Below are 22,631 nucleotides of genomic sequence, written 5' to 3'. Positions count from 1 at the left end.
TTAGGCCAGCGGTTCGCATTTGCAGTCGCCGCCGGGGAAGCGAACGGCGTGCGCCAGGCACGGCCCGTGCGGCTCCTTGCCGAAGTCCACCAGGAAGTTTTTGTTCACGGCCAGCCCGCCCTTGTCCGTGTCCACATCGAGCTGCAGCATCACCGAGCCCTCCCTGCGGGGCACACGGCCGTGGGGGGGGGGAATAATGGGGGGGATTTGGGGGGATTTGGGGGAAAATTGGGGAAAATTGGGGAAAATTGGGGGGATTGGGGGGATTGGGGACAAGGGGGGGATTGGGGATAATGGGAACAAGGAGGGGATTGGGAATAATGGGGGGATTGGGGGGATTGGGGGGGATTGGGGAAATGGGAACAAGGGGGGGATTGGGGGGATTGGGGGGATTGGGGAAAATGGGAACAAGAGGGGGATTGGGGGGAAATGGGGAAAATGGGGAGGATTGGGGGGATTTGGGGGATTGGGGGGATTGCGGGGGATTGGGGATAATGGGGAGAATTGGGGAAAATTGGGGGGATTGGGGAAAATGGGAACAAGGGGGGGATTGGGGGGATTGGGGACAAGGAGGGGATTGGGGATAATGGGGGGATTGGGGGGATTGGGGGGGATTTGGGAAAAATGGGGGGGATTGGGGGGAAATGGGAACAAGGGGGGGATTGGGGGGGATTGGGGGATTGGGGGGATTGGGGATAATGGGGAGAATTGGGGAAAATGGGGACAATTAGAGGATTGAGGGGATTGGGGAAAATGGGGGGGATTTGGGATAATGAGAACAAGGGGAGGATTGGGGGGGATTGGGGGGATTTGGGGGGATTGGGGAAAATGGGAACAAGGGGGGGATTGGGGGGATTGGGGGGGATTGGGGGGGATTTGGGAAAAATGGGGGGATTGGGGAAATGGGAACAAGGGGGGGATTGGCGAAATGGGAACAAGGGGGGGATTGGGGAAATGGGAACAAGGGGGGAATTGGGGGGATTGGGGGGATTGGGGGGATTGGGGGGATTGGGGGGAAATGGGGAGAATTGGGGGAAATGGGGACAATGAGAGGATTGAGGGGATTGGGGGGATTTGGAATAATGGGGGGGATTTGGGGGGGATTGGGGGGGATTTGGGGAATTGGGGGGGTTGGGGAAATTTGGGGGGTTGGGGGGATTGGGGATAATGGGAACAAGGGGGGGATTTGGGGAATTGGATGATTGCGGATAATGGGGAGAATTGGGGAAAATGGGGACAATGAGAGGATTGGGGGGATTTGGGGGATTTGGGGACAATGGGGGGATTGGGGTGGATTGGGGACAATGAGGGGATTGGGAAAAATGGGGAGATTGGGGGGATTGGGGAAAATTGGGGAAAATGTGGGGATTGGGGGGATTGTGGGGAAATGGGAACAAGGGGGGGATTGGGCACAATGGGGGGATTGGGGAAATGGGGGGAAATGGGGAGAATTGAGGAAAATGGGGACAATGAGAGGATTGAGGGGATTGGGAATAATGGGGGGATTGGGGGGATTGGGGGGGATTGGAGGGATTGGGGGGATTGGGAATAATGGGGGGGATTTGGGGTATTGGGAGGATTGGGGGGATTGGGAGGATTTGGGGAAAATGGGAACAAGGGGAGGATTGGGGGGGTTTGGGGGAAATGGGGGGGATTGGGGGCATTGAGGGGATTGGTGATAATGGGGGGGATTGGGGGGGATTGGGAGGATTTAGGGAAAATGGGAACAAGGGGGGGATTGGGGGAGTTTGGGGGAAATGGGGGGGATTGAGGGGATTGGGGGATTGGGGGGATTGGGGACAAATCCCAGGGATGGGTGGGCAAGGCTCAGGGGCAGCTTTGACTCCCAAATCCCCCCAGGACTGATTTAGGACGGGCTCAGGATCTGTTTTTTCCCTCTGGACCGGTTTAGGATCAGTTTTCCCCCCAGGACCGGTTTAGGCCCAGTTTATCCCCCCCAGGACCGGTTTAGGCTCAGTTTATCCCCCCCAGGACCGGTTTAGTCTCAGTTTATCCCCCCCAGGACCGGTTTAGTCTCAGTTTTCCCCCCCAGGACCGGTTTAGGCTCAGTTTATCCCCCCCAGGACCGGTTTAGGCTCAGTTTTTCCCCCCAGGACCGGTTTAGGCTCAGTTTTTTCCCCCCAGGACCGGTTTAGGCTCAGTTTTTACCCCCCAGGACTGGTTTAGGCTCAGTTTATCCCCCCCAGGACCGGTTTAGGCTCAGTTTATCCCCCCCAGGACCGGTTTAGGCTCAGTTTATCCCCCCCAGGACTGGTTTAGGCTCAGTTTATCCCCCCCAGGACCGGTTTAGGCTCAGTTTTCCCCCCCAGAACCGCTTCAGGACCAGCTCAGGGTGACTTTTCCCCCCAAACCCTGCCAGGCCGGACCCCCTTAGGCCGAGCCCAGCTGGGCTGAGCTCAGCCCCAGCTCTCACTTGATCAGGCTGGGGTAGAACTGGCGGTCCCAGGTGCTGTAGAAGGAGTTGGTCACGTAGAGCCGCTTCCCGTCCAGGCTCAGCTGCAGCGAGGCGGGGCCGCCGAACACGCGCTTGCACTGGGACACACGGACTGGGCTTACTGGGGGAACTGGGAGCGCTGGGACACACGGACTGGGAGCACTGGGGGAACTGGGAGCGCTGGGACACACGGACTGGGGGAACTGGGGGAACTGGGAGCGCTGGGACACACGGACTGGGCTTACTGGGGGAACTGGGAGCGCTGGGACACACGGACTGGGGGAACTGGGAGCGCTGGGACACACGGACTGGGCTTACTGGGGGCACTGGGAGCACTGGGACACACGGACTGGGGGAACTGGGGGAACTGGGAGCGCTGGGACACACGGACTGGGCTTACTGGGGGAACTGGGAGCGCTGGGACACACGGACTGGGGGCACTGGGGGAACTGGGAGCGCTGGGACACACGGACTGGGCTTACTGGGGGAACTGGGAGCGCTGGGACACACGGACTGGGAGCACTGGGGGCACTGGGAGCGCTGGGACACACGGACTGGGGGAACTGGGGGAACTGGGAGCGCTGGGACACACGGACTGGGCTTACTGGGGGAACTGGGAGCGCTGGGACACACGGACTGGGGGAACTGGGGGAACTGGGAGCGCTGGGACACACGGACTGGGGGCACTGGGGGAACTGGGAGCGCTGGGACACACGGACTGGGCTTACTGGGGGAACTGGGAGCGCTGGGACACACGGACTGGGGGCACTGGGGGAACTGGGAGCGCTGGGACACACGGACTGGGCTTACTGGGGGAACTGGGAGCGCTGGGACACACGGACTGGGGGCACTGGGGGAACTGGGAGCGCTGGGACACACGGACTGGGCTTACTGGGGGAACTGGGAGCGCTGGGACACACGGACTGGGGGCACTGGGGGAACTGGGAGCGCTGGGACACACGGACTGGGGGAACTGGGGGAACTGGGAGCGCTGGGACACACGGACTGGGCTTACTGGGGGAACTGGGAGCGCTGGGACACACGGGCTGGGCTTACTGGGGGAACTGGGAGCGCTGGGACACACGGGCTGGGCTTACTGGGGGAACTGGGAGCGCTGGGACACACGGACTGGGGGCACTGGGGGAACTGGGAGCGCTGGGACACACGGACTGGGCTTACTGGGGGAACTGGGAGCGCTGGGACACACGGACTGGGGGAACTGGGAGCGCTGGGACACACGGACTGGGCTTACTGGGGGAACTGGGAGCGCTGGGACACACGGACTGGGGGAACTGGGAGCGCTGGGACACACGGACTGGGGGCACTGGGGGAACTGGGAGCGCTGGGACACACGGACTGGGCTTACTGGGGGAACTGGGAGCGCTGGGACACACGGACTGGGGGCACTGGGGGCACTGGGAGCGCTGGGACACACGGACTGGGAGCACTGGGGGAACTGGGAGCGCTGGGACACACGGACTGGGAGCACTGGGGGAACTGGGAGCGCTGGGACACACGGACTGGGCTTACTGGGGACACTGGGGGCACTGGGACATGGACTAGGGGCGCTGGGGACACTGGAGGCACTGGGGGTACTGGGACACGTGGACTGAGGACACTGGGAGCACTGGGAGCGCTGGATCAGGGACTGGGGGCACTGGGAGTACTGGGAGATGGACTAGGGGCACTGAGGACACTGGCAGCACTGGGAGCACTGGGAGCGTTGGGACACGGACTGGGGGTGCTGGGACATGGACTGGGGGCACTGGGAGCACTGGGAGTACTGGGACACGTGGACTGAGGACACTGGGGACACTGGGGACACTGGGACATGGACTGGGGACACTGGGATATGGACTAGGGACACTGGGGACACTGGGAGCACTGGGACACATGGGTTGGGGGCACTGGGACACGGACTGAGGACACTGGGGGCACTGGGGACACTGGGACATGGACTGGGGGCTTTGGGGACACTGGGAGCGGTGGGAGATGGGCTGGGGACACTGGTGGGGCTGGGACACACGGACTGGGCTTACTGGGAGCACTGGGACACGGGCTGGGACACTGGGAGCACTGGGGACACTGGGAGCACTGGGACATACGGACTAAGGACACTGGGGGCACTGGGAGCACTGGGGCACACAGCCTGTGACTCAGGCGATCACACAGAGCCCCCTCCCCATCCCCCCCATCCCCCCCTCACCTTGACCACCAGCGGCTCCGGCTGCCCCTTGAGCTCCTCGTCCCTGCAGACGCTGACGGGGCCCCCTCGCAGGATGCTGCCCCCCACGAACACCTGCAAGGCACGGCGGGCTCGCAGCCTTGCCCGGCACTGGCCCCGCAGCCTTGCCCGGCACTGGCCCCGCAGCCTTGCCCGGCACTGGCCCCGCAGCCTTGCCCGGCACTGGCCCCGCAGCCTTGCCCGGCACTGGCCCCGCAGCCTTGCCCGGCACTGGCCCCGCTGGCCCCGCTCGCCCCCCGGCCCAGGGGCTGCCCCTCACCTGCCCCACCAGCCGGGGCTTGCAGTTCCTGGCCAGCTCGTACTGGCGGATGTCCCCGTGCAGCCAATTGCACACGAACAGGAACCGATCGTCCGGGCTGATGATGAGGTCGGCGATGAAGGCTGAGGGGACGGGGGGGGGGTCAGGGATCGGGGGAGCAGGGGGGAGAGGGGATGGGGGGATTGGGGTAAGGCAGGATTTGGGATGAAGCAGGGTTTGGGGTCACTCAACATTTGGGGTCAGTCAGCATTTAGGGTCAATCAGGATTTAGGGTCAGGCAGGAATTGGGGTCAGACAGAATTTGGGGTCAGGCAGGATTTCGGATCAATCAGGATTTGGGATCAGGGAGAAATTGGGGTCACCCAGCAGGATTTAGGGTCAGTCAGGGTTTGGGCTCAAGCAGGAATTGGGATCAGTCAGGCTCTGGGGTCAGTCAGGCTCTGGGATCACCCAGCAGGATTTGGGGTCAGGCAGGAACTGGGATCAGGCAGGATTTGGGGTCAGTCACGATTTGGGGTCAGCCAACATTTGGGTCAGGCAGAATTTGGGGTCAGGCAGGATTTGGAGTCACCCAGCAGGATTTTTGGTCAGTCAGGCTCTGGGGTCATCCAGCAGGATTTGGGGTAAGGAAGGATTTGGGATCACCCAGCAGGATTTGGGATCAGTCAGGATTTGGGGTCACTCTGCAGAATTTGGGGTCAATCAGGATTTGGGGTCACCCAGGATTTGGGATCACCCAGCAGGATTTGGGGTCAGGCAGAATTTGAGGTAAAGGAGGGATTGGAAACAGCCAAAATCTGGGCTGAGCCGGGCTTGGGGGTCAGGCAGGAATTGGGGTCAGGCAGGATTTGGGGTCAGGCAGGACTTGGATCAGACAGGATTTGGGGTCGCCCAGCAGGATTTGGGGTCACCCATGGGACCCGAACCCCCCGACCCCCCCGAACCCCCCCCGATCCCCCCGCCCCAGCCGGACCTGGCATCTTGGGCATGATCCAGCCCGACACGTCCTTGGCCGGGATCCGGATCACCTCCTCCACGGCCCAGTTCTCTCTCTGCACGGGACAGCCAGCGGGGTCACCCGGGCCGGGCCGGGCCGAGCCGAGCCGAGCCGAGCCGAGCCGGGACCGACGGGACCAGCCCGAGCCGAGCCGAGCCGGGACAGACGGGACCAGCCCGAGCCGAGCTGAGCCGGGAGCGACGGGACCATCGCGATCCCGATCCCGATCCATCCCTGTCACAGCCCCGGTCCCAATCCCGGCCCCGATCCCGATTCGGGGCACAGCGGGCTCAGCCCGGTCCCGATCCCATCCCTGTCCCCATCCCGACCCCATCCCGGCTCTGATCCGGGCTCAGCCCGGTCCCTGTTCCAGCCCCGATCGGGGACACAACGAACTCGGTCCGGTCCCGATCCCATCCCTGTCCCGATCCCATCCCGATCCCCATCCAGGACACAACGAGCTCAGCCCGGTCCCAATCCGAGGCACAAAGGGCTCATCTCGGTCCCTGTTCAAGCCCCGATCCCGATCCCATCTCTGTCCCGATCCCATCCGTGTCCCGACCCCATCCCGGTCTCAATCCGGGGCACAACGAGCTCAACTCGGTCCCGATCCCAACCCTGTCCCCATCCCGACCCCATCCCGGTCCCGATCCGGGGCACAGCGGGCTCATCTCGGTTCCTGTTCAAGCCCCGATCCCGATCCCATCTCTGTCCCGATCCCATCCCGATTGCATCCCAATCCCGATCCCATCCTGGTCCTGATCCCATCCTGATCCCATCCCTGTCCCATCCCCATCCTGACCCGGGACACAGAGGGTTGATCTTGGTCTCTGTTCAAGATCCTGGTCCCTTCCCTGTCCCGACCCCTTCCCGATCCCAATCCGGGGCACAACGGGATCAGCTCGGTCCCAATCCCAACCCTGTCCCGATCTGGGGCACAACGAGCTCAGCCTGGTCCCCGTTTAAGCCCTGATCCCATCCCCATCACGATCCAGGACACAACGAGCTCAGTCCCATCCCATCCCATCCCTGTATCCCATCCCATCCCATCCCATCCCTGTATCCCATCCCATCCCATCCCATTGATCCCATCCCATCCCATCCCATCCCATCCCATGATCCCATCCCATTGATCCCATCCCATCCCATTGATCCCATCCCATCCCATTGATCCCATCCCATCCCATTGATCCCATCCCTGTATCCCCGTACCCCACCCCCTCTCCCCCGTCCCCCCGGGCCCGCCGTCCCGGCTCGCACTCGCCTCGCAGCCCTTGTAGAAGCGGAAGATGGCCCCGCTCAGGGCACAGCCCACGTAGCCCTCGGCGGCGTCGGGGCCGTGCAGGAAGCGCACGGTGAGCGGCAGAGAATCCTCGCCCAGGTCGAAGCACTGCGTGAGGCTGCGGCACGACAAGTCCCACACGTGCAGGCGGCGGCCGAACACCCCTGGGGACAGGGAGGGGACAGTGAGGGGACACGGGGACAGGGAGGGGACAGGGAGGGACCCTGGGGACACGGCATGGGGACAGTGAGGGGACACGGGGACAGGGAGGGACCCTGGGGACACGGCGTGGGGACAGTGAGGGGACACGGGGACAGCGAGGGACGGGGAGGGACGGGGAGGGACAGGGAGGGGACGGGGAGGGGACGGGGAGGGGACACGGGGGACAGGGAGGGACAGGGAGGGACAGGGAGGGGACGGGGGGGGACACGGGGGACAGGGAGGGGACAGGGAGGGGAATTGGGAATGAGAAATGTCGGGGTTTGGGGAATTGGGAATGTCGGGGTTTGGGGAGGGGGAAACGCGGGATTTGAGGAATTGGTGAATGGGAAATGAGGGAAAATGAGAAATTTGGGGAGGGGGAATTGGGGAAATGTCGGGGTTTGGGGAATTGGGAATGTCGGGATTTTGGGGAGAAAAAAAATTGGGGAATGTCGGGGTTTGAGGAGGGGGAAATGTCGGGATTTGAGGAATTTGGGAATGAGAAATTCGGGATTTGGGAAGGGGGAATTGGGAAATATCAGGGAATTGGGAATTAGGAATGTCGGGATTTGGGGAGGAGGAATTAGGGAAATGTCGGGGTTTGGGGAATTGGGAAATGTCGGGGTTTGGGGAATTGGGAAATGTCGGGGTTTGGGGAATTGGGAAATGTCGGGGTTTGGGGAATTGAGAAACACAGAATTCGGGGAGGGGGAAATTGGGCAATGCAGAATTTGGGGAGAACTCGGAGAAATTGGGGAACAGCCGAACCCAACCCCCTCTGGCTGTCCCCAAATCCCCTCTGGGTGTCCCCAACCCCTCTGAGTGTCCCCAAATCCCCTCTGAGTGTCCCCAACCCCCTCTAGGTGTCCCCAAATCCCCTCTGAGTGTCCCCAACCCCCTCTAGGTGTCCCCAAATCCCCTCTGAGTGTCCCCAAATCCCCTCTGAGTGTCCCCAACCCCTCTGAGTGTCCCCAACCCCCTCTGGCTGTCCCCAACCCCCTCTGAGTGTCCCCAACCCCCTCTGGCTGTCCCCACCCCACTCTGGATGTCCCCAACCCCCTCCTGGCTGTCCCCAGATCCCCTGTGCGTGTCCCCAACCTACTCTGGCTGTCACCAACCCCCTCTGAGGGTCCCCAACCCCTTTTGAGTGTCCCCAACCCCCTCTAGGTGTCCCCAACCCCCTCTGTCTGTCCCCACTCCCCTCTGAGTGTCCCCAGTCCCCTTTTGAGTGTCCCCAACCCCCTCTGGATGTCCCCAACCCCCTCTGGCTGTCCCCAACCCCCTCTGAGTGTCCCCAACCCCCTCTGAGTGTCCCCAAATCCCCTCTGGCTGTCCCCAAATCCCCCTTTGTCCCCAACCCCCCCTGTTGTCCCCCCTTTGTCCCCCCACTTTGTGTCCCCTTGGTGTCCCCCCTTTGTGCCCCTATTTATGTCCCCCCTTTCTGTCCCCCCTTTCTCTCCGCCCTTTGTGTCCCCCCTTTCTGTCCCCCCTTTCTCTCCGCCCTTTGTGTCCCCCCTTTCTGTCCCCACTTTGTGTCCCCAACCCGCTCTGAGTGTCCCCAACCCCCTCTGGCTGTCCCCAACCCCCTCTGAGTGTCCCGCCCTTTGTGTCCCCCCTCGGTGTCCCCTTTGTCCCCCCTCTGTCCCCCCTGTGTCCCCCCCGTTGTCCCCACCTTTGTGGAAGTCCTCGGGGCTGAAGCCCCTCCCGGCCACTTTGGGCACCAGCCCGGCCGAGCTCACCAGCGCCTTCAGCCGAGCCTTGGCCCAGAAGTCGTGGCCACTCGCGGGGGTCTCGCACTCGCCCTCCCAGTTGCCCTTCAGCTCCAAGGTGGCCCCGTCCAGCACCACGAAGCCACCTGGGGACACGGCGGGGACACGGCGGGGACACGGCGGGGACACGGCGGGGACAAACGGGGGGGGGGGTGAATGGGGGGTGGGGGAGAGAGGGGGAAATGGGGGGGAATGGGGGAAATATGGGGAAATATGGGGAAAAAATTGGAAAAATAAAGGAGAAAGGGGGGAAAAAAAAACAGGGGGAAAATGGGGGAAAATGGAAAAAATGAAAAAATCGGGATAAATGGGGAAAAATGGGGAAAAGTTGGAAAATAACAGGAAAAAAAGGGAAAAAATTGGAAAAAAATGGGGGAAATGGGGGAAAAGGGGAGAAATGGGAGAAAATGGGGAAAATGGGGGGGGAAATGGAATTTGGGAATGGGGAAAAAATGGGGAAATGGGGGGGAAATTGGAAAAATAAAAGCAAAAAAGGGGGAAAATGGGAAAATAAAAGGAAAAAATGGGGAAAATATGGGGGAAATGGGGGGGAAATGGGGGGGAAAGTGGGAGGAAATTGGGAAAGTGGGAAAAAATGGGGAAAAATATGGGGGGGAAATGGGGGAAAAATTGGAAAAATAAAAGGAAAAAAGGGGGAAAAACAGGAAAAAATGGGGAGGAAATGGGGGAAAAATGGGGGGAAATAGGAATTTGGGAATGGGGGAAATGGGGGGAAATGGGGAAAAAATGGGGGAAAAATGGGGAAAAAATGGGGAAAAAATGGGGAAAAAATGGAGGAAAATGAGGGGGAAATGGGGGGGAAAATGGGGAGAAATTGGGGGAAATGGGGAAAAAATGGGGAAAAAATGGGGAAAAATGGGAAAAAATGGGGGAAAAGTGGGGAGAAAAAAATGGGGGAAATATGGGGGGAAATTGGAAAAATAAAAGGAAAAAAGGGGGGAAAATAGGGGAAAAATGGGGAAGAAATGGGAAAAAATGGGGGAAAATGGGGAGAAAATGGGGAAAAAATGGGGAAAAAATGGGGAAAAATGGGGGGAAATGGGGAAAAATGGGGGAAAGTGGGGAGAAAAAAATGGGGGGAAATGGGGGAAAATGGGAAAAAATGGGGGAAAAGTGGGGAGAAAAAATGGGGGGAAAATGAGGGGGAATGGGGGGGGAAATTGGAAAAATAAAAGGAAAAAAGGGGGAAAAAATAGGGGAAAAATGGGGAGAAATTGGGAGAAAACGGGGAAAATGGGGAAAAAATGGGGGGGAAAACGAGGAAAAAATGGAAATTTGGGAATGGGGAAATGGGGAAAAATGGGAGAAAAATGGATGGGAAATGGAGGGAAATAGAGAAAAAATGGGGGGAAATGGGGATTGATGAGGATGGGTGGGAGTTAATGGGGGAAAAAATGGGGAAAAAATGGGAATTCTGAGTTGGGATTGATGGGGATCGATGGGGATTGTGGTTGGGGAATTGGGAAATCTGGGCAGGGAAATGGGAATTGTGACCGGGAAATGGGAATTTATGGGAGTTAATGTGAATTAATGGGAATTAACGGGAATTAATGGGAATTCTGGGAGGGGAAATGGGAATTAATGGGAATTAATGGGAATTAATGGGAATTCTGGGCATGGAAATGGGAATTAATGGGAATTAATGGGAATTAATGGGAATTCTGGGCATGGAAATGGGATTGAATTCACGGAAACTCTGGCAGGGAAATGGGAATTAAATCGATGGGAACAGTAGCAGGGAAATAAGAATTAATGGGAATTCTGACGGGAAAATGGGAATTAGTGGGAATTCTGGATAGGGAAATGGGAATTCTATCAGGAAATTGGGAATTAAATTGCCGGGACACTGTGAGAGAATTTGGAATTAAATTCCAGGGAATTCTCTCAGTTATTGTTAATTCAGCCCCACTCTCTCAATCATTGTTAATTCAGTCCCGATCTCTCTCAATCATTGTTAATCCAGCCCCGATCTCTCAATCATTGTTAATTCAGCCCCGATCTCTCAATCATTGTTAATCCAGCCCCGATCTCTCAATCATTGTTAATTCAGCCCCGATCTCTCAATCATTGTTAATTCAGCCCCGATCTCTCAATCATTGTTAATTCAGCCCCGATCTCTCAATCATTGTTAATTCAGCCCCGATCTCTCAATCATTGTTAATCCAGTCCCGATCTCTCAATCATTGTTAATTCAGCCCCGATCTCTCAATCATTGTTAATCCAGTCCCAATCTCTCAATCATTGTTAATTCAGCCCCGATCTCTCTCAATCATTGTTAATCCAGCCCCGATCTCTCTCAATCATTGTTAATCCAGCCCCGATCTCTCAATCATTGTTAATCCAGCCCCGCTCTCTCAATCATTGTTGATTCACTCCCCATCTCTCAATCATTGTTGATTCCGCCCCGCCCCTCTCTCACCTTTGCCGTTGCCAGCAGGGTCGCCCATGTTGGCGATCAGGATGTCCCCGTTGGGCAGGGCGTGGCTCACAGCCAGGTAACCCTTGTTGCACTTCCAGAACACATCCACGGGCTCAATCATCTGCAAAAATCAGCGGCAGCCTCAGCCCGCGCTGCTGGGGGCTCCTGGTTGTGTTGATTCATCCTGCTTGGATTCATCCTGGCTTTTATTAATTAATCCTGCTTGAGTTCATCCTGCCTTGAATTAATCCTTCCTTGAACTAATGATTCCTTCCTTCCTTTCTTGAATTCATCCTTCCTTCAATTAATCCTTCCTTCAATTCATCCTTCCTTGAATTCATCCTTCCTTCAATTCATCCTTCCTTCAATTGATCCTTCCTTTCTTCCTTGGATTAATCCTGCCTTGATTTTATCCTTCCTTCCATTAATTAATACTTTCTTGAATTAATCTTGCCTTGAATTCATCTTTCCTTGAGCTAATCCTTCCTTGGTTTCATCCTTCCTTCCTTCAATTAATTCTTCCTTGAATTAATCCTTCCTTGAATTAATCTTTTCTTCCTTCCATGAATTAATCGTTACTTGAATTAATCCTTCCTTCTTTCCTTTAATTATTCCTTCCTTGAATTCATCCTTCCTTGATTTAATCCTTTCTCGAATTAATTCTTCCTTCCTTCCTGGATTTAATTGTTCCTTCCTTCTTTGAATCAATTCTCTCTTGATTGACTGCTTCATTTAATTAATCCTTTATTGAATTAACCCTTTTCTGAATTAATCCTTCCATCCCTTGAGTTAGTTCCTTCGTTCCTGGAATTAATCTTTCCTTGAACTAATCCTTTCTTCCTTCCTTGAACTAATCCTTTATTCCGTTAATGAATCGTTCCTTAAATTCATCCTTCCTTGGATTCATACTTCCTTCCTTGAACTAATTCTATCTTAATCAATCCTTCCTTCCTTGAATTAATCCGTCCTTGAATTAATCCCTTATTGAATTAATCCTTCAATGAATTAATCCTTCCTTGAATTAATCATTACTTGAATAAATCAATTCTTCCTTGCGTTATTCCTTCCTTAAATAAATACTTCCTTGAATTAATCCCTCTTTTCTTTAATCCTTCCTCGAATTAATTGTTACTTGAATGAATCCTTCCTTCCTTGCATTATTCCTTCCTTGAATTAATCCTTTATTGATTTAGTCCTTCCTTCCTTGAATTAATCCCTCTTTCCTTGAATTAATCCTTTATTAAATTAATCCTTCCTTCAATTCATCCTTCCTTGAATTCATCCTTTATTGAATTCATCCTTCCTTCCTTCCTTGAATTAATCCATACTTGGATTAATTGTTACTTGAATTGATCCTTCCTTCCTTCTCTGAATCCTCATTCCCTGGAATCCTGGAATTCTTCCTTCCTCTCTCCATCCCTTCCTTGAATTAATCCCTTATTGAATTAATCCCTTATTGAATTAATCCCTTATTGAATTGATCCTTCCTTGAATTGATCCTTCCTTGAATTGATCCGTCTTTCCTTGAATTGATCCTTCCTTGAATTAATCCCTTATTGAATCAATCCTTGCTTGAATTGATCCCTTATTGAATTCATCCTTGATTGAATTGATCCTTCCTTGAATTAATCCTTCCTTGTATTAACCCTTTCTTCCTTCCTTGAACTAATCCTCTCTTAATTAATCCTTCCTTCCTTGAATTGATCCTTCCTTCCTTCTCTGAATCCTCCTTTCCTGGAACCCTGGAATTCTTCCTTCCTCTCTCCATCCCTTCCTTGAATTAATCCCTTATTGAATTCATCCCTTATTGAATTCATCCTTGATTGAATTCATCCTTTATTGAATTGATCCTGCCTTGAATTGATCCTTCCATCCTCCCCTGAATCCTCCTTCCTGGAATCCTGGAACCCTTCCTTCCTCTCTCCATCCTTCCTTGAATTAATCCCTTATTGAATTAATCCCTTATTGAATTAATTCCTTATTGAATTCATCCTTTATTGAATTAATCCCTTATTGAATTGATCCCTTATTGAATTAATCCCTTATTGAATTAATCCTTAATTGAATTGATCCTTCCTTGAATTGATTCCTTCCTTCTTTCTCTAAATCCTTTTTTTCCTGGAATCCTGGAATCCTGGATCCCTTCCTCCCTCTCCCCATCCTTTCATCTCCCCATCCCTCCATCCCCAACCCCCCCGCCCCCCCGCCCCCCGCCCCGTGCCCACCTTGCAGATCCTCGGGGCCCGGCACTGCGCCCCCACCTCCACCACGTAGATTCGGGAGGAGATGAGCCCGGGCAGCACCAGCTTGGTCCTTTTGGCCGCGGCGCCGCTGTCGAAGCAGCCGCAGGCGGGGCCGGCCCAGCCCGCGCAGTGCAGCTCGTCCTTGAGGTTGGGCATGGGCAGCCGGTGGATGACCTGGGCACGGCCAAGGGGGCTCAGCCGGGCCGGGCCGAGCCGGGCCGAGCCGGGCCGGGAGCGGGGAGGGGGCTGGGGGGAGCTGGGGAGGGGGCTGGCAGAGATTCTGGGGGTTGGAAATCTGGGATAGATTGTGGGGTTTGGGGAGATGGGGAGGGGCTGGGAGAGATTCTGGGGTTTGGGGATCCCAGGAGAGATTCTGGGTTTGGGGGAGATGGGGAGGGGATGGGAGAGATTCTGGGGTTTGGAGATCCTGGAGAGGAGCTGGGAATATTCCTGGGATTCAGAGAGCTCTGGAGAGGGGCTGGGAACAATCCTGGGATTTGAGGATCCCTGCCTGGGAACAATCCCGGGATTTGAGGATCCCTGCCTGGGAACAATCCCGGGATTTGAGGATCCCTGCCTGGGAACAATCCCGGAATTTGGGGATCCCTGGAGATCGACTGGGAACAATCCTGGGGTTCAAAGAGCTCTGGAGAGGGGCTGGGAACAACCCCGGAATTTGGGGAGCACCAAGAGGGGCTCGAAATGGGTCTGGAATTTGAGGATCCCAGTGTGGGAACAATCCCGGGATTTGGGGATTCTGGAGAAATGCTGGGAGAGATTCTGGGGTTTGGAGATCCTGGAGAAGAGCTGGGAACAATCCTGGGGTTCAGAGAGCTCTGGAGAAGGGCTGGGAGCGATTCTGGAATTTCGGGACCCTGGAGAGCGACTGGAAATGATTCTGGGATTTGGGGGGATCTGGAGAGGGGCTGGGAACAATCCCGGAATTTGGGGAGCACCAAGAGGGGCTGGGAACGGGTCTGGAATTTGGGGATCCCAGTATAGGAACAATCCCGGGATTTGGGGACCCTGGAGAGCGACTGGGAACAATCCTGGGGTTCAGAGAGCTCTGGGGAGGGGCTTGGGAGAGATTCTGGGGGTTGGAAATCCGGGAGAGGGGCTGGGAGACATTGTGGGGTTTGGAGATCCTGGAGAGGAACTGGAAATGATTCTAAGAATTGGGGGGGATCTGGAGAGGGGCTGGGAACAATCCCGAATTTTGGGGATCCCTCTCAATGAACAATCCCGAATTTTGCGGACCCCTCTCAATGAACAATCCCGAATTTTGCGGGTCCCTCTCAATGAACAATCCCGAATTTTGCAGATCCCTGAGAACAATCCCGAATTTTGCGGATCCCTCTCCATGAACAACCCCGAATTTTGGGATCCCTCTCCATGAACATTCCCGAATTTTGGGATCCCTCTCCATGAACATTCCCGAATTTTGGGATCCCTCTCCATGAACAATCCCGAATTTTGCGGATCCCTCTCTATGAACAATCCCGAATTTTGCGGATCCCTCTCTATGAACAATCCCGAATTTTGCGGATCCCTCTCCATGAACAATCCCGAATTTTGCGGATCCCTCTCTATGAACAATCCCGAATTTTGCGGATCCCTCTCAATGAACAATCCCGAATTTTGGGATCCCTCTCAATGAACAATCCCGAATTTTGCGGATCCCTCTCCATGAACAATCCCGAATTTTGGGATCCCTCTCCATGAACAATCCCGAATTTTGCGGATCCCTCTCTATGAACAATCCCGAATTTTGCGGATCCCTCTCTATGAACAATCCCGAATTTTGCGGATCCCTCTCTATGAACAATCCCGAATTTTGGGATCCCTGAGAACAATCCCGAATTTTGCGGATCCCTCTCTATGAACAATCCCGAATTTTGGGATCCCTCTCAATGAACAATCCCGAATTTTGGGAATTCCTCTCAATGAACAATCCCGAATTTTGGGATCCCTCTCAATGAACAATCCCGAATTTTGCGGATCCCTGAGAACAATCCCGAATTTTGGGATCCCTCTCCATGAACAATCCCGAATTTTGCGGATCCCTCTCCATGAACAATCCCGAATTTTGGGGATCCCTCTCTATGAACAATCCCGAATTTTGGGATCCCTCTCCATGAACAATCCCGAATTTTGGGATCCCTCTCCATGAACAACCCCGAATTTTGGGATCCCTCTCAATGAACAATCCCGAATTTTGGGATCCCTCTCCATGAACAACCCCGAATTTTGCGGATCCCTCTCCATGAACAATCCCGAATTTTGCGGATCCCTCTCCATGAACAATCCCGAATTTTGGGGATCCCTGAGAACAATCCCGGATTTTGCGGATCCCTCTCAATGAACAATTCCGAATTTTGCGGATCCCTGAGAACAATCCCGAATTTTGCGGATCCCTCTCCATGAACAATCCCGAATTTTGGGATCCCTCTCAATGAACAATCCCGGATTTTGCGAATCCCTCTCCATGAACAATCCCGAATTTTGCGGATCCCTCTCAATGAACAATCCCGAATTTTGCGGACCCCTCTCCATGAACAATCCCGAATTTTGCGGATCCCTCTCCATGAACAATCCCGAATTTTGCGGATCCCTCTCAATGAACAATCCCGAATTTTGGGATCCCTGAGAACAATCCCGAATTTTGCGGATCCCTCTCCATGAACAACCCCGAATTTTGCGGACCCCTCTCTATGAGCAATCCCGAATTTTGCGGATCCCTGAGAACAATCCCGAATTTTGCGGATCCCTCTCAATGAACAATCCCGAATTTTGAGATCCCTCTCTATGAACAATCCCGAATTTTGGGATCCCTGAGAACAATCCCGAATTTTGGGATCCCTGAGAACAATCCCGAATTTTGCGGATCCCTCTCCATGAACAATCCCGAATTTTGCGGACCCCTCTCAATGAACAATCCCGAAATTTGCGGATCCCTCTCTATGAACAATCCCGAATTTTGGGGATCCCTCTCAATGAACAATCCCGAATTTTGGGGATCCCTCTCAATGAACAATCCCGAATTTTGCGGATCCCTCTCAATGAACAACCCCGAATTTTGCGGATCCCTCTCCATGAACAATCCCGAATTTTGGGATCCCTCTCCATGAACAATCCCGAATTTTGCGGATCCCTCTCTATGAACAATCCCGAATTTTGCGGATCCCTCTCAATGAACAATCCCGAATTTTGGGATCCCTGAGAACAATCCCGAATTTTGCGGATCCCTCTCAATGAACAATCCCGAATTTTGCGGATCCCTCTCCATGAACAATCCCGAATTTTGCGGATCCCTCTCTATGAACAACCCCGAATTTTACTGATCCCTCTCTATGAACAATCCCGAATTTTGCGGATCCCTCTCTATGAACAATCCCGAATTTTGCGGATCCCTCTCAATGAACAATCCCGAATTTTGGGATCCCTGAGAACAATCCCGAATTTTGGGATCCCTGAGAACAATCCCGAATTTTGCGGATCCCTCTCAATGAACAATCCCGAATTTTGCGGATCCATGAGAACAATCCCGAATTTTTGCGGATCCCTCTCCATGAACATCCCGAATTTTGCGGATCCCTCTCTATGAACAATCCCGAATTTTGCGGATCCCTGAGAACAACCCCGAATTTTGGGATCCGTGAGAACAATCCCGAATTTTGCGGATCCCTCTCCATGAACAATCCCGAATTTTGCGGATCCCTCTCAATGAACAATCCCGAATTTTGCGGATCCATGAGAACAATCCCGAATTTTGCGGATCCCTCTCCATGAACAATCCCGAATTTTGCGGATCCCTCTCAATGAACAATCCCGAATTTTGGGGATCCCTGAGAACAATCCCGAATTTTGCGGATCCCTCTCTATGAACAATCCCGAATTTTGCGGATCCCTCTCCATGAACAATCCCGAATTTTGGGATCCCTCTCCATGAACAATCCCGAATTTTGCGGATCCCTCTCCATGAACAATCCCGAATTTTGCGGATCCCTCTCCATGAACAATCCCGAATTTTGGGGATCCCTCTCAATGAACAATCCCGAATTTTGCGGATCCCTCTCAATGAACAATCCCGAATTTTGGGGATCCCTCTCAATGAACAATCCCGAATTTTGGGATCCCTCTCTTTGAACAATCCCGAATTTTGCGGATCCCTCTCCATGAACAATCCCGAATTTTGCGGATCCCTCTCCATGAACAATCCCGAATTTTGCGGACCCCTCTCCATGACCAACCCCCGACCCGGGGGTCCCCAGGAGCTTTTCCCTCCTCTCGGGCGGCCCCCAGAGCTCGAGGCCCGGCGCTGGCAGCGATCCCTGCCCCGGGGAGCCCCGCTCGTACCTGGCCGTAGTGGCAGGAGCGCGGGTTGAGGTCCACGGTGGCCAGGAAATCGGGCTGCTCGATGCCCGTGTTCCTGTAGGTGCAGGTCACGTAGGCGACCTCCTCCCTCGGGGCTGGGGACACAAAAACCGCGCTCAAAGAGGGCAGGGGAGAATGGGACAGAAAATCCGTGGGGTGGGGAAAGGGGCGGGAGGAGTTTGGGGGGGTGAGATTTCCTGGGGATGCTCCCGGGAGATGCTGACCTGGGAAAAACACGGGAAAAAGCTGGGATAAACTCGGGTGAAATCTGGGATAAACCCTGGGGAAATCTGGGATAAACCTGGGAGAAATGCGGGATAACCCCGGGGAAAATCCGGGATAAACCCGGGGAAAATCCGGGATAAACCTGGGGAAAATCTGGGATGAACCCGAGGGAAATCTGGGATAAACCCGGGAGGAATCCGGGATAAACCCGGGGGAAATCTGGGATAAACCTGGGGAAAATCTGGGATAAAACCGGGGGAAATCTGGGATAAACCCGGGGAAAATCCGGGAAAAACCCGGGGGAAATATGGGATAAATCTGGGGAAATCTGGGATAAACCCGGGGGAAATCTGGGATCAACTCGGGGAAAATCTGGGATAAATCTGGGGAAATCTGGGATGAATCCGGGGAAAATCTGGGATAAACCCGGGAAAAATATGGGATAAGCTCGGGGAAAATCTGGGATCAACCTCGGGAAAATCCGGGATCAACCTGGGAGGAATCCGGGATAAACCCAGGGGGATTCCGGGATCAACCCGGGGAAAATCTGGGATAAATCTGGGGAAAATCCGGGATAAACCCGGGGGAAATCCGGGATAAACCTGGGTAAAAACTGGGATTAACTGGGGGAAATTTGGGATAAACACGGGGAACATCTGGGATCAACTCGGTTGAATCTCTGGGATCAACCCAGGGAAAATCCGGCTCAGCCTGGGGAAAATCCGGTATAAATCCGGAGTAAATCCGGGATCAACCCGGGACAAAATCTGGGAACAACCCAGACAAAAATCCGGGATCATCTGGGGGAATCTCCCGGTAATTCAGCAAAGGGCTCAGCCCAGACCCCGAGCTCAGGACCCCCCAAAAATCCCAAATTCCCCCAATCCCAGCCCAGCCCTGGGGCCGGGAACAACCCGGGGGGGGGGATCTGGGAAAGGGGCTGAGCACAGACCCTGAGCTCAGGGCACCCCAAAAACCCCAAATCCCGGCACGGCACGGCACGGCACGGCACGGCACGGCACGGCACGGCCCAGCCCAGCACGGCACGGCACGGCACGGCCCAGCCCAGCACGGCACGGCCCAGCACGGCACGGCACGGCCCAGCCCAGCCCAGCCCAGCCCAGCCCGGCCCAGCCCAGCACGGCCCGGCCCAGCCCAGCCCAGCCCAGCCCAGCCCAGCCCAGCCCGGCCCGGCCCAGCCCAGCCCAGCCCAGCCCAGCCCAGCCCGGCACGGCACGGCACGGCACGGCACGGCTCGGCACGGCCCGGCCCAGCACTCGCCTTTCAGCACGTCGGGGCACGAGGGGAACTCGTAGCACGGAGCTCTGCACCTGTCTGGGGGAGCAGAGGGGACCCCGTGAGCCCGGGCCTGGCCCGGGTCACCCAGCCCGGCCCAGAGGGTCCCACCCGGGCCAGGGAGCAGCGGGGACACCCCCGGGGACAGCGCAGGGCTGGCGGGGACAGAGGGGACAGGAGAGGGTGGGGATGGCACAGGGACAGGGATGGGACAGGGACAGGGATGGGGACAGGGATGGGGACAGGGACAGGGAGGGGACAGGGACAGGGATGGGACAGGGATGGGACAGGGGTGGGGACCCTGGGGGACACCTGAGAGCCTCGGGGACCCCCCAGAGCAGGGACGGGACAGGAGGGGACAGAGCAGGGACAGAGCAGGGACAGCAGGGGACAGAGCTGTCACCCAGGGATAGGATCAGGGATGGGGACAGCGCTGTCACCCCGTGAAGCACAGCAGGGGACAGAGCTGTCACCCTGTAAAGGACAGCAGGGGACAGAGCAGGGACAGGAGGGGACAGGGAGGGGACAGAGCTGTCACCCAGAGCCGGATCGGGGATGGCGACAGAACTGTCACCCCGGAAATGACAGCAGGGGACAGGAGGGGACAGGAGAGGACAGAGCAGGGAAAGAGCGGGGACAGCAGGGGACAGAGCTGTCACCCCATAAAGGACAGCAGGGGACAGAGCAGGGACAGGAGGGACAGCAGGGACAGGAGGGGACAGGAGAGGACAGAGCAGGGAAAGAGCAGGGACAGCAGGGGACAGAGCTGTCACCCCATAAAGGACAGGAGGGGACAGAGCAGGGACAGGGATGGGACAGGGATGGGGACCCTGGGGGGACACCTGAGAGCCTCGGGGACCCCCCAGAGCAGGGACAGGAGGGGACAGAGCTGTCATTCCATAAAGGACAGGAGGGGACAGAGCAGGGACAGGAGGGGACAGAGCTGTCACCCTGTAGAGGACAGGAGGGGACAGAGCAGGGACAGGAGGGGCAGAGCAGGGACAGCAGGGACAGCAGGGCACAGAGCTGTCACCCAGAGCCGGGTCAGGGATGGGGACAGAGTTGTCACCCGTGAAGCACAGCAGGGGACAGAGCTGTCACCCTGTAAAGGACAGGAGGGGACAAAACAGGGACAGGAGGATACAGAGCTGTCACCCGTGAAGGACAGAGCGGGGACAGAGCGGGGACAGAGCAGGGACAGAGCAGGGACAGAGCAGGGACAGAACAGGGACAGAGCAGGGACAGAGCAGGGACAACAGGGGACAGAGCAGGGACAGAGCAGGGACAAAGCAGGGACAGAGCAGGGACAGCGCAGGGACAGCAGGGACAGAGCAGGGACAGAGCAGGGACACAGCAGGGACAGCAGGGACACAGCAGGGACACAGCAGCCCAGCGCTGTCCCCAGGGACAGCAGGGACACAGCAGGGACAGCAGGGACAGCCCAGCGCTGTCCCCAGCCCAGCAGGGACACAGCAGGGACAGCCCAGCGCTGTCCCCAGCCCAGCAGCGCACACTCCCTCCCTCACCCATCGCTGCTCTCGGGTCCCGGCGCTGCTGCAGGAGCTGGAGCTGAGGGGCAGCTGCTGCTGAGCGGGGCTGGAGCGGCTGTGCCGTGCCCAGGCTGCTCCCGGGGCCCTTTTATCCCGGGCCAGGGGTGGCGAGCGGGGCCAAGGCCAGGGAGGGGCTCCCAGCGCTGGGGAGGTGCCAGCCCCGAGCTGCGGCTTCTCGGCCGCCTCCTCCCCGCCCCAATCTGGGGCTGAATCTGCTGCTGCTGCAGCCCCAAAGCCCGGCCCTAAATCCGGCCCTAAATCCCGGCCTGAGTCTGGGACATCTCCAAATCCCGGCCCTAAATCCCGGCCTGAGTCTGGGACATCTCCAAATCCCGGCCCTAAATCCCGGTCTGAGTCTGGGACAGCTCCAAATCCCGGCCCCAAATCCCGGTCTGAGTCTGGGACAGCTCCAAATCCCGGCCCCAAATCCCGGTCTGAGTCTGGGACAGCTCCAAATCCCGGCCCTAAATCCCAACCTGAGTCTGGGACATCTCCAAATCCCAGCCTCAACTCCCGGCCCCAAATCCCGGCCCCAAATCCCGGTCTGAGTCTGGAACATCCCCAAATCCCGATCCCAATCCCGATCCTGATCGTGACAGGAGGGTCCCGATCCTCATCCCAGTCAGCATCCCGATCCCAGTCCCGATCCTGATTCTAATCCTGATCCTGATCATGATCCTGATCCCGACAGGAGGGTCCGGACCCCATTTCCAATCCTAATCCTGATCCCGACTCCGATCCCAATCCTAATCACAATCCCGACCCCGATCCGGACCCCAATCCCATTCCTGATCCCGATCCTGATCCCAATCCCGACAGGAGGGTCCCGATCCTCATCCCAGTCCCCATCTCGACCCCAATCCCGATCCTGATCCTGATCCTGCTCATGATCCCAATCCCGACAGGAGGGTCCTGATCCCATTTCCAATCCTAATCCAGATCCCGATTCCAACCCCAACCCCAATCCCAATCCTGACCCTAATCCCGACCCCGACCCCAAATACCGACCCCGACCCCAAATCCAATCCCGATCCCCATCCCAATCCCGACAGGAGGGTCCCGACCCCAATCCCGACCCCAATCCCCATCCCGACCCCAATCCCGACCCCAATCCCGTTCCATCCCGGGCTGGCCCCGCAGGGTCCCCGGGCGGGCTCTGTCCCGGGACAGGAATTTGGGAGCTCCGGGACACCGGGACGGGCTCGGGGAGCTCCCGAGGGGGTGACACAGCCGGGGACAGCGGGGACAGAACCGGGGACAGCGGGGACAGAGCCGGGGGACAGCGGGGACAGAGC

At 56.3% G+C, this 22,631-nt stretch overlaps 1 protein-coding gene across 1 annotated transcript; it reads right to left on the bottom strand.

Annotated features, from left to right (window-relative positions):
• LOC117008625 (methanethiol oxidase-like) lies at positions 1-21,316 on the bottom strand. Its single transcript, XM_033082599.1, has 12 exons — positions 21,313-21,316; positions 19,772-19,825; positions 18,248-18,360; positions 13,874-14,065; positions 11,649-11,769; positions 9,112-9,294; positions 7,221-7,402; positions 5,933-6,011; positions 4,960-5,081; positions 4,662-4,754; positions 2,435-2,553; positions 1-163 (listed from the first exon to the last, which is right to left on the bottom strand). Exons 1-12 carry the CDS (start codon positions 21,314-21,316, stop codon positions 1-3), a joined length of 1,425 nt encoding a protein of 474 aa, XP_032938490.1.
• Positions 21,317-22,631: the final 1,315 nt, after the last annotated feature.

Source organism: Catharus ustulatus, chromosome 30, assembly GCF_009819885.2.
Source record: "Catharus ustulatus isolate bCatUst1 chromosome 30, bCatUst1.pri.v2, whole genome shotgun sequence".
NCBI lineage: Eukaryota > Metazoa > Chordata > Aves > Passeriformes > Turdidae > Catharus > Catharus ustulatus.
Note: the sequence above shows the minus strand (reverse complement) of the source record. Positions and strands in the feature narration are given on the sequence as shown.

Excerpts from the sequence above, each read along its gene's own strand:
- LOC117008625 (XM_033082599.1), bottom strand. Across the intron at positions 6,012-7,220 it reads GCTTCTACAAGGGCTGCGAG|AGAGAGAACTGGGCCGTGGA; the intron begins GCGAGTGCGAGC and ends TGTCCCGTGCAG. Across the intron at positions 5,082-5,932 it reads GATCATGCCCAAGATGCCAG|CCTTCATCGCCGACCTCATC; the intron begins GTCCGGCTGGGG and ends CCGTCCCCTCAG.